The 11,928-nt window shown below is 49.5% G+C and overlaps 1 protein-coding gene across 1 annotated transcript; it reads right to left on the reverse strand.

The window, feature by feature from the left end:
* Positions 1–312: 312 nt before the first annotated feature.
* Positions 313–6,532, reverse strand: LOC127332831 (formin-like protein 13). Its single transcript, XM_051359172.2, has 4 exons — positions 5,317–6,532; positions 5,018–5,229; positions 1,682–1,920; positions 313–1,333 (listed from the first exon to the last, which is right to left on the reverse strand). Exons 1-4 carry the CDS (start codon positions 6,450–6,452, stop codon positions 542–544), a joined length of 2,379 nt encoding a protein of 792 aa, XP_051215132.1. The 5' UTR covers positions 6,453–6,532; the 3' UTR covers positions 313–541.
* Between the last annotated feature and the right edge of the window lie 5,396 nt (positions 6,533–11,928).

Consider the following 11,928-nt stretch of genomic DNA (forward strand, 5'->3'; position numbering starts at 1 on the left):
TACATAGTGATGGCCCTCAACCTCAGTGATCTGATCATTCAGGCTGAAGGTAGTTCATTGGGGATTTGGGGCGACGGCCTAACTTGGTCGCCCTACAAAAACAGCAAAATTTGGTTCAGAAATAAATGTTCTTACAGTGTTTTTAGAAGAAAGTTTACCTGATCAGCAGATTCAGAAGTGCACTCAGGAAAAGAAGGATGGGCATTGCAAGTTTCCAAGTACATATATTTAAGAGTAAAATGCTCCGTGATTTCATTCTGTGCTAAAAAGTACTGATGACTGCATAAGAAAAACTGTGAGCATCTTTTGACATATTGCGAGCTGAACAATTTCCCCATTTCCAGTATACCACAGAGCCAACTTTTTTTTTTGTCTTTGTACAGCTATCTTTTTAACCTTTGTAGATATCTAGCATATTACACAGTAATGTCCTCTTCTGAGTTTTGAGAGTGATGATTACACATGATAAACCCTCCAAGAATCACTTTCCTCAGATCTAAACTACTATCTGTGCATCCAAAAAGAGGTTCTCTAAGTTACTCTACGAAGACGAACTGTCCTCGTCTGAGGAGCTAAGCTCTCTTCGCGGTTCATACCGCCGTGGCGGCACTGACGTGCCAGCCGTGACACGGAATGACTTACCGGAACCCATCATCACCCTCTCCGGTGTTCTGCCGACGTCCCTGCACACACGGTCCAAGATCAAGAGGAATTCACTCACCACCATGAATACCCTCAAAGGGTGAGGTTCCTCTATGGTGGCATCACCGTGGAAGTACTGTGTGGTCTCCTTTACGCGCTGCAATGCGCTCCTCTCTGCTACTTTCATGCTCTCGATCTCTATTTGCGCTCTTCTGAGAAACGTATCCATTGTCTCGAAGAACTTCGCACTTGAGCCTTGATCGGGGCATGTCTCCTTAAGTTGCAAGACAAGTTTTACCTTCTCGAGGTCGGTTGTGAGTCTCAAGACACTACCACTCAACGTGTCCATCTCCAATGTGGCTGCCTTTTTCACATTTGAAAGCTGAACACTCAGCCCTGCATATACTTTCAGGCCATCCTTCTTGAACTGTTCTTTGCTAGCACTGCCAGGATCTGTTGCTGTTTGATCAGAATCGAAGCCTTCTGAACGGATGATCTCTTGAACGACGAAATGGAGCAATGTTGTTTTACCATCTGCTGACTTGACATCTGCGAGCTTTAGAAGAGAATCAAGTTTGATGGCACTTGCCTTGCCCCGATTAGTACCGTCATTCATGTGGTTCCCAGTCTTGAGAACAGTATCCAGCAACTTCAAAAATAGATTGCTGCTTCTTAAGTCTGAACAAGCTGCCTGAAAATTTTATGAAGGAATATTATATTTTGACAATTAACCTGAATATTTGTAATGTCTGCCATGAATTAATGGAATGCATGAAGGAACTGGCACAAATTCCATAGTGAAGTTCTTCTGGACACAAATAAACGGAAATTAACAAGGATGAACTTCACAAAATGACAAACATCACATGCACCAAAACTTGAATATTGACTCTTTTGTGAAGCATGAAAGTGCAAATGGAAATTTTATTTGATAAAAAATTGAATGGCTGTCTAGGGAACAGATGTAGTCCAGCTAGTTTATACAAGAGGAAGTATTGTAAAAATCAAACGAAAACATTGAAACATCATAGCTGTTTACCTCCAAAGTTCCAAAAGATTTCTTTAAATAATTCACTTCAGTGTCAAAGTTTGCTCTGTAAAGCATTGCATCCACTCTCTTGAAGGCAAAAGGAACATCAAGTACACTTTTCAGAAAGCGCTCGGCAGGATCAATTTTTGATAAGTCACCACTATTACGTTTTAGCTTCAACTCTTCTTCTTTTGTTGGTGCCATCTTAGCTAGTGTTTCATAGAACTCAGGCTTATCCTCTAGGTTTCCTGCTTGTTAATGTATTCAAAGTGTCAGAATTACAATAGATAAAAGTTCCATTATGCAAACACCAAACTATAAGAATAGTCCAATCTACAACAAATACAAAAGAAACCCCTTTCAGGTGAACCCGGCGACCTAATTAAAAATCATGTCAGACAAAAGAAAGAATTGGACTACTTATGTCAGCAGCTAACGGGAAACACACATCAATGTTCAGACCTGCTGCATACTGTAAAATAGTAAATGCAGCCTGAAGACTGAACATTGCTGCACAAGTAGTACTGAACTTTTGATTGTGTAATTCATTGTAACATATGAGCTATATATATACAGTAATGTGAAGTGTGAACAGTATTCTTGGGAGCTGAATTTATACCAAATATATAGATGAGATTTGTTGGTTGCGGACAATAAATTAACAAGGAGTAGAAAAAAGTTGGTTGGATCCAGCCTGCATAGCTAATGTCACCGCCAAAAAAATAGCTCATGAATGTTTCCATGTGGCCTCATAAGAGAAAAAACAGAACCATAGGTCCATTACGATGTCACCCACAGGCATTATACTTTTCTACAGACCGTACTCCGTAACAGAATAAGCTACCAGCTCTTAACAGAGTTTTTCTAATCATTCGAGTTGATGTAAGGGCACATACATAAGAAAGCTCCAAACAATAATACGCAAAGTTTGGGGCATAGCTCAATCACAACAGTTTATTTCAGAACTAGTAATGGGGCTAATCATGTCTGAAGGTGTGCATGGCCAAAGGTCCACTAAAATCCTACAAAATGTATGTTACTTCTATCAAACGATAAACTGAGTGGTGATCATATCCCTCACAACTCATATGTACTATTTTCCAGAGAAATAATCTCGGATTATTTATAACTCATCAAACGAAATGTAATCCATAAAAATAAAGGCGAGGCCATCATATGAATCTGTACCACGACATCAATAATGCATATCTACCGACATGGGCGGATGTAGAGTGTTAGCCATGGGGGGCAGATGCCCCCACTCAAATTTTTGTCCCTTTGTATTAGTAAGCTAAAAACAGTCATTTGCCCCCACTTAGCATGAGATTTTTCCCCCATTAGCACATTTTCGCCCCCTCTTGATTTTGATCCTGGGTCCGCCCATGTCTACCGATTAGAGAACTCGATTGCTAAAACATTTATACCAATAAAATTTCAATATCATTCAGTGACAGTTGGCGTCTCTTTACCAACCTTGTGATCTGTGAGAGCTTGAGAGCGGATTTCTTAGTAATAAATACAGCTTTAGAGGAGAAATGTTATGAAAAAAACACCTCAACTATTTAGATCAGGCAATGGAACCAACACCTTTGTTTGGTAAAGCATGACCTGGGAGAACAATGCATTACTGAAATTACACCTAACGGGAACTACTTTTATGATCCATACCGGCTTCTCTTTGGTGTATAATAATCTCAAATATTATTTCTAAGCATGGAAGAATCTGTGTAATGTTCACCAAGTTAATTTCTCCAGAATGGCTATCAACTACTTTCCTAACGGATTAGTAAGTTTTCAAATCCATTAATGAGACTTGAAAAACTGCCTAAAACAGTTCAAGAATATTTGTTAATAAATTGCATAAGTAACTGAATAATGGAACGTATTTACCACTACCTAGGTCTACCGTCAACAGATTCCATATCCTGTGATACCCCAAGAAATTTCGTATTCATAATGGAAATGATACCCCTCCTAAACAGTAGAAGATGATGTTTTATCCAGTGAGAAAATAGAAGAAAGAAGTTGGCAAGAAATGAAGAATTAGATGAGGAAAAAAAATAGTCTTAAATGAAGGGGCAAGCTTGAGATAACCAAAATTGGCATGGAAGGACTTCAAAACTGCTATATTTACAAAATAAGAGTACAGAAATTCAAAAGCAACTGGCATCTCATTCATATGAAATAATTGGTACTGGTAACTGCATCTGATACCGTAGCAAAAATTAGACCCATAACACCGCCACATGACAAAGCAGAAGCACCAAAAGGTAAAGCGCTTGCGTCTTTGTGAAAGATGCAGATCGCCTCTTTAATCCATGTCGTAATCTCCCTCCCAGCAAGATTGCTTAACTTGACATGAATGATGATGCTATATCACTGATGGTTCTCAAAAATATCAATACCAACTAATCAAGACTTAACCACGTAACACAAAAGAACTAGTTTAATCAGATGGGTCCCAGGGTCCAGGCCCTCAGCTCTGGAAACTCAACTATCCACCAGCAGAAGCTTATAATTCTCCTTGTTGGAACACACTGCATCCAGACGATTTGATCGTGAATGAAAGCAACCTCCCACCCCAAAAAAATCTTGAGTGTGACAATTGAGGTCAAAAGGCAGGACAAGTATAGGAGCCTTCACTATCGGCTCACATCAAAAGAAAAGAAAAGGTGTCATGCAGGGAAGTGGAGGAGAGATTCCCTGGTATGGTAGGCATGTATATTAGTTAGGTGAGCAATACGGAAATTGCTGAATTTATGGGTCTAAGTGTAGCATATGTGTATTTGGTGAACAAGGCGTTGTGTTTAGTCAATTCAGAGTAGTACCAGGGTTACAGAAATTAGCAAACATTTCACAATGTGTGAAACACATGACTAGAAAACAGTTTGATGAAGCACGTGGAACGTGTGACGCGGACCCATAAAACACAAGATTTGGCTCTCAAGCATTGCAGTAACTTCTGTGATCACCACAATATGACAGTTTTAAAGCACATGACCCGTTAAATACTAGCCATAATGAGTACAATCTGGTTAGTAAACTATTGCCAATTTAAGTAAATTTGTCAGTTTGAATCCAATCAATCCCCTCCCCCTTCCTATGCAACCTTAGCATGGGACTCCACACACAGGGGACCAACCAATGGTCTCCAATCGATTGCCAAGTTGCTGCTGAATGTACTTGGTTGAGCAATAACTAGATTGTACTCATGCAGCACTGCCATTGCCATGGCATGTGGCCACCGGAATTGCACGAGAAGAGAACAGAACACACAATTGGCTTGTGCAACCAGGACAGCAGGGGTAGGGGACCGTACTGGAAGTAAGATATTCAGAAACTCACCGTGCACGAGCGCTCCGATCACCTCGTCCGCGGTGACATTGAGCGCCTTGAGCATGATCGCCACGTTCTGCAGCCTCTTGGGGTCGAGCAGCCGGCTCTGCGGCTGCTTCCAGGGGCCTCTTGTCGGCGCCCCCTGATCGGAACTCCCCGCGGCGGCGGGGGCGGCGGCGCCGTTTTTCGGGAACAGGCTCTCCATGGCCGCCTCGTCCACGCTGCGCACGACACCGCACGATTGGCAACGGCGATTGGTGGGTAATGTGGAAGTGTGGAGACGTGAATGGGAGTGGCAGGGCGCTCACCGGAACGAGTCGGAGTTCTTGACCTGGTCCCAGACGGTGGTGCGGCCGGAGATGGCCCGGAGCTTGTCCCAGTGCAGCGGCTTCAGGCTCGGCGGCTGCGTGCTCCCGCGCTGGACGTCGGAATTCTCTGCTCCCCTGTCTAGGGCAGAGGAGGTGTCAGGCGGACTGGTGAGCGATAAATTGGCCAGGGCGGCAGGAGGCGGCGACTCGGCGGGCATCGGCCGCAGCAGTCTCTGCCTCGGCAACGGCGGCGGCGCAGGCGGGCGAGGAGGCCGTGGGTGGTTCGCGCGCGGTGGTGGCGCCGCGGGCGCGGGCGCGGGGACAGGCGGCGGCGGCGGTGCCACCGACACGGGCAGTGGCGCGGGCGCCGGCGGCGCTGTCTCGAGGGTGCTGCGCTGGCTGGTGCTCCGGCTGAAGGAGGACATGGCGGTCTTCCGCGCGGTGTAGAACGTGGCGTGGTCCTCGTCGGAGGAGGAGTACTCCGTCGTGCCGGTCAAAGGCGGGGTCGCCGCGGGCGGCGGCGGGGGCTGCGCGGCGCCCGCGCGCTTGAGCGGCGGCAGCGGGCGGAGGTCGGGGCTGGCCAGCGTCGTAGCCGTCAGCTGGAGCGGGCGGAGGTCGGGGCTGGACCGGTGCTGGCGCACCTCCATCGACGACGTGAGCGGGTCGAGGTAGATCGCGTCGGACGCCGTGGAGCTGGGCGGCGGCGAGCGGTGGCGCCGGGAGCTGCTCCCGACGTCGCTCGGGACCCGCGCGGGGACGGCCTTCGCCGTGGCGGCGGCGCGCTCGTCGTCGTCGCCCGCGTTGTCGGCGACGCGGCGCCAGAGGAGGACGCAGGAGTAGGACAGCACCGCCAGCGCGACGAGGCCGCCCGTGAGCGCGATCGCGATGATGTTGGTGACGCTGGGCGCGGACCGGCCCGAGCTCGACGTGGACGCGGCGGCGGCTGCTGCGGGTGGTGGTGGCACGACGGCGCCCCCGGACGCCGGCGGCGGCGGGGACCACTGGATGGGGAAGAAGGGCTGGTGCAGCGACCGCCGCGGAGCACTGGCCCCGTCGGCATGTTCCGCCGCCGTGGACCAGAGCAGCTCACGTAGCACGAGGGCGAACACTGCGGCCGCGACAGCCCTCGCTGCCATGGAGAATTCGGAATCGACTAAATCTCCATCGAGTTTTAATTTTCGGAACTTTTGCGCGTCGTGGTAGCTTCGGTTACTCGTTTGAGGCGCTGTCTCCGGGGAAGGGAAGTGCGTGTGATATAGGGAAGCTGCGCTTTCGTCCAAACGATGTCACGCTGGCGTCCGGGCCCCAGCATGACGCATGTCCTGGAGGTCAGCGAGACGGCTTGATTCGTAAATCTCGATCGTTCAGGTGTGGAAGAGCCGAGCTAGCCGACCCGCCATTTCGGCGTGTTCAACCGGGGTGGTCACAACGAACGAAAGGGCGAGCTAGCAGACGACGACGGGCATCAATGCGGAGCCATTGACGAGTGGGCCCGAGCTGCCAGTCGTCGCCATCGCCCTGACAGCCAGTAGAAATCCGGAGAGTGAATGAAGCGTAGTCCAGTCGAGAAGGTACGCGTGCGTGGAGGGGAAGACCCGGTGAAAGACTTGCAGCTGCCAGCGTTTATCACTGTCCGCACTTACCTGGGCTCCAGCTCACTTGTTTGGCGTCCCACTGCCAAGCTGGGTCTCACCGGACGGTGACCAGACGAGCTAGGTTGGGGATGAAATGACGCGATTATCCTGATATGTTCCTGTCATCTTTTCCTCCTCCTGCGGTGAAGACACACTGTTCGTGCGTGCCTGTCAGTCAGTCAGTGTCAGTGAGTTTAGCTCGTAGGGCCTGTCGGGAACCCAAGCGGTGGAAAACGTGGCACCCCGCGGCGAGCCGGAGAACTGGCTCTCCGTCACTCCGTGGGAAAACAAAATCTTCCAAGCAAGATCACACCGCGTCGGCGTCCCATCTGAAGAAACTGTAACGGGATTCCAGCGTGCAGTGTGTAATCTCCGGGACAAGAACAGTTTCCGGGAAGAAAGCTGAGAGGCTAGGCTTGTTTTGTTTGGTTGCTCGTAAGTGGCATCTCCAACCAAATCCGCGATCCAAACCGTCTGTTTCCGGTAAATCTATTGCATAGAAAATTCTAAATTTACATATATATTTGGAGTAAATTTGCTTCAAGCAAATTGATAGAACTAACATTGGCTTCATCTTGACGTCTCCTAGTTGTTCTCGTCGGAGTGGTAATGGTTGCGGCACATAGTCTCGTCGAAGTCCTTGACGGTATTTCGCAAAAAAAAAAAGACATTAACGGTGAAGACGACGTGGCCATCATACATGAAAACGACAAAGTGCCTGACTTCAATGGCGTGCGTGCGAGAGAAGCTCCTCCAGCCGTTGTGGAGGAACATGTGGCCTTCGCCGTCGACCATCACCTCCGTGGAGCACATGCCAGTCACACCGCCGGACACACGCAGGAGGACATGGTGGGGCTCTTGCCCATCGGCGATGAGGTGAACCTCTTGGGCAGGCGCAGGTTGGTCATGGGGCTGGGCGACGATGGTGGCTGACTTTGGCTTCTCCTACCGCTCCTTCCTCGGTGACCTCGGCCTCGGTCTTGGCCACTCCCATGGCCCGGGGGCCACCCTAGACGCCCTCCTCACAAGCCTATGCCGCCAGCCATTGCTGTTGACATGCCTATGGTGGTGGTGGTTTGGAATGTAAGAGCATCTCCAGTCGCGTCCCCCAAAGCGTCCCCCAAAGATATTTGGGGCACGTCGGACAATTTTTCGTTCCCAGCCGCGCACCCCAAAGTCTCCTTCCGTTACGCGCGTCCCAATACGGTGTTTGGCGCCCCGAGCCCGTCCCCGATCCACAGGGGACGCTCCGGGCACGCCGGACACAACGAGAAGCGAGGCGGGGAGTGGCGGGCCCGACACGTCAGCGGCACATTCAAGTTTAACCTAACTGTCACCTACCCCGCGACGAAAGTTATTGGCGCGCATCGACGGTACAGTTTCCGCAGAGGCGCGGCGATGCGTCTCGTCGCGCCTAGCTCTCTGTGCCGGTGTTAATGAGCGCCACCGTGATGTCTACGCATGCTTCTATTCTTGTAGACAGTATTGGACCTCCAAGTGCAGAGGTTTGTAGAACAGCAGCAAGTTTCCCTTAAGTGGATCACCCAAGGTTTATCGAACTCAGGGAGGTAGAGGTCAAGTATATCCTTCTCAAGCAACCCTGCAATTACGATACAAGAAGTCTCTTGTGTCCCCAACACACCCAATACATTTGTCAGGTGAGTAGGTGCACTAGTTCGGCTATGGATGATTATGAGTGGTAATTGCAATCTAGAATAAAAATGGCAGCAAGCAAACATGTAGCAGAACTGGTTGTAAACGGTGTTTCAATCTTAGAAACAAGGCCTAGGGATCATACTTTCACTAGTGGACACGCTCAACAATGATATCATAATTGAATACATAGATATTATCACTTCACTATGCTACTCTGAACCACTCTCCGGTTTCATAATAAACACAAATTCATTACGTAGGGCTGCATAAGCATTCCTTAAAGTTCGCATTCTCAATCTATAGACACCACACGCTATCACTTCGACCATACAAATATGGTACTAACTAGACACCACAATTCATAAGTATTTCAGTAAATTAAGCTCAAGAAACAAACACGGTGTACACACTATTACCTTCACACCGTTGGACAAAATTTCCCCGAAGATCACATAATAAAACAACTCGAGTAGCACAATAGTTGAAGAATAACATCTACTTATTCAACTAGATTACAAAGCTCATGATCACATAAAGAGCATACATGGAGAGCTAGATAGTCCACATAGCTACCGGTGAAGCCCTCGGTCTTGGGGGAGAACTACTCACTCCTCATCATGGGAGTCGGCAATGGCGATGAAGATGGCGGTGAAGTCGATGGAGATGGCTCCGGGAGCAATTCCCCATCCCAGCAGCATGCCAGAACAGAGTCTTCTGTCCCCCGGATCTTGTCTTCGGCGGCGGTGGAGCTACATAACTTTTCGTGGATGGAGGTTGTACTATTTAGGGTTTTGCGTCGGGAGGCATTTATAGGCGGAAGGGCGAGGTCGGTGGATGCCAGGGGCCCAAACCACCTGATGAGGTCTAAGAACCCGTGTGTGGCCCGATCTCGCGGATTGACTTCGAAATCAAGAGGGAAGATGGGAAAACGCGAGGAACACGAAGAACACGACGAACACGAGGAACTCCGAGATTCACGCACGCACACCAACCCGATACACCCGATACTTACCCCCGTGGCTCGATGGACCACGCCAATAGAATCACCCGGAAGAGGCACGCGGCAGAATTCCCGGTGAGAGATTGGTGTTGGAGAAGAAGAGATTGGTGAGGGAGAGAGAGTAGCTTGTACTAGAATCTCACTCAACAATATCTCAATCAACAACAAGGATGGCCTTGATTACAGAGGGATGATACCCAAGGGAGACTAAGCTCAAAGTTAGGTTTGAGTTCAAAACAAGTCTAAAGAGGTCTAGGGACGCCCTGGGGGTATATATAGTCTTACAAGGCGTCATGGGCCGAAAAGGTACAAGTGAAACGGTTCGGGCCGAAATAGATGACTTAAGTCGTGCAGGCCGGTCAGGGGGCCGGTCAGACCGGGCCTGTGACCGGGCAGGCCGGTTTCAGACCGGGCCTGGGACCGGGCGGCGACCGGACGAGGCTCCAAGTCCCCTGGATGGCGCCCGGATGTCACGAGCGCAAATCCCGGTTTTGGACCGGGTGGCCCGGTCAGGAGGCCGGTCAGACCGGGCTGGGGACCGGGTGACCCGGTCAGGAAGCCGGTCAGACCGGGTTCTGGACCGACCGCCCATCTTCTCTTCCTTGCGCTCTTCGGGCGACTTCCGGTCCAGCTCTAGGTCCATCTTCGCGTCCAGCTGCTCCTCTCCTCCTCTTGACCATGGTGTGTCCTCCTCTTCGTGCTCTTGATGCTCCTTGTACCTAATGACACATAACACGTCGGCATGAGGTAGCAATCCATCCAAAGGGGTACCAAGATCAAGGGTGGTGAGGAGCGAGTTCACCTCATCATGGAGAGCCTTGACTCGGGCTCGTGTCATCGGTCCACTTGGGGGACTTGTTGGTCTTGGTGTGGAGGTGACCGAAGGCCACCCCGCATCATCTCCCCCCCCTTGGGAAAGAGTCGTCCTCGACTCTTGTTCCTCTTCATCTTCATGACATGGCGACAAGTCCGCAACGTTGAAGGTGTTGCTCACCAAGTACTTGGAGGTGGGGATGTCGATGACGTAAGCGTTGTTGTTGATGCGTTTGAGGACCTTGAAGGGGCCATCTCCTCTTGGCTTGAGCTTGGAGTTGCGCTCACGAGGGAACCTTTCCTTCCGGAGGTGGATCCAAACGAGGTCTCCTTCTTGAAATATCCTTTCCTTCTTCTTGGCGTTGAGGCGGGTAGCTTGACGAAGCACATGTTCTTGAATGGTAGCTCTTGTTTCTTCATGAAGTTTCTTCACGTCGGCGGCGCGCTTGGCGAAGTCCATGTTCGTCCGCTCATGAAGGGGAAGTGGTAGTATGTCGAGTGCCATGAGCGGCTCAAACCCGTAGACGACCATGAAGGGACTCCTTGATGTAGTCGAGTGCTTGGCGCAGTTGTAGGCGAACTCCGCGTGTGGAATGCATTCCTCCCATGACTTCAAGTTTTTCTTCACGAGGAGGCGTAGGAGGGTGGAGAGGCTTCGATTGACCACTTCCGTTTGGCCGTCCGTTTGCGGGTGCGAGGATGATGAAAATAGGAGCTTCACTCCAAACTTTGCCATGATCGACTTCCAAAGATAGCTCATGAACTTGACGTCTCGATCCGACACAATGCTTTGCGGTACTCCATGTAAGCGAACAATTTCCCTGAAAAACAACGAAGCAATGTGTGAAGCATCGTCGCTCTTATGGCAAGGTATGAAATGAGCCATCTTAGAGAATCTATCCACTACGACAAATATGGAATCATGACCATGCTTAGTACGAGGCAAGCCTAGAACAAAATCCATGCTAATATCGGTCCATGGTGCATATGGAATAGGCAACGGGGTATAAAGACCATAGGGATTGGAGGTAGACTTAGCTTGTAAGCATGTGGTGCACCGGCGGCAAAGGCGTTCGACGTCGCGGTACATTCTTGGCCAATAGTAGTGGGTTGAGAGCATGGCATATGTCTTCTCTCGACCAAAGTGTCCCATAAGACCACCTCCATGTGACTCTTGCAAAAGCAATTTTCGAAGCGAAGACTCGGGAATGCAAATCTTGTTAGCTTTGAACAAATAGCCATCATGCAAATAGAAATCATCCACTCCTCGTTCAACGGAGCACTTCTCAAAAATTGGAGCAAAGAAAGAATCGGAAGGATAGAGTTCTTTGATCTCTTCAAGTCCCAAAACATGAAAATCCAAACGAGTTAGCAAAAGGGTATTTTTGCGGGAAAGAGCATCCGCCACAACATTGTCCTTGCCCTTCTTGTATTTGATCACATATGGGAAGGACTCAATGAACTCGACCCATTTTGCATGTCGTTTGTTCAAGTTGTGTTGGCTTTTCA

The sequence above is a fragment of the Lolium perenne genome, chromosome 2 (genome assembly GCF_019359855.2).
Source record: "Lolium perenne isolate Kyuss_39 chromosome 2, Kyuss_2.0, whole genome shotgun sequence".
In the NCBI taxonomy this organism is placed as follows: domain Eukaryota; kingdom Viridiplantae; phylum Streptophyta; class Magnoliopsida; order Poales; family Poaceae; genus Lolium; species Lolium perenne.

Coding starts and splice junctions, on each gene's coding strand:
- LOC127332831 (XM_051359172.2), bottom strand. CDS start 6,452: ATGGCAGCGAGGGCTGTCGCGGCCGCAGTGTTCGCCCTCGTGCTACGT. Junction 5,230..5,316: donor AAGAACTCCGACTCGTTCCG/GTGAGCGCCCTG, acceptor TGTCGTGCGCAG/CGTGGACGAGGCGGCCATGG. Junction 1,334..1,681: donor AATCTTTTGGAACTTTGGAG/GTAAACAGCTAT, acceptor TAAAATTTTCAG/GCAGCTTGTTCAGACTTAAG.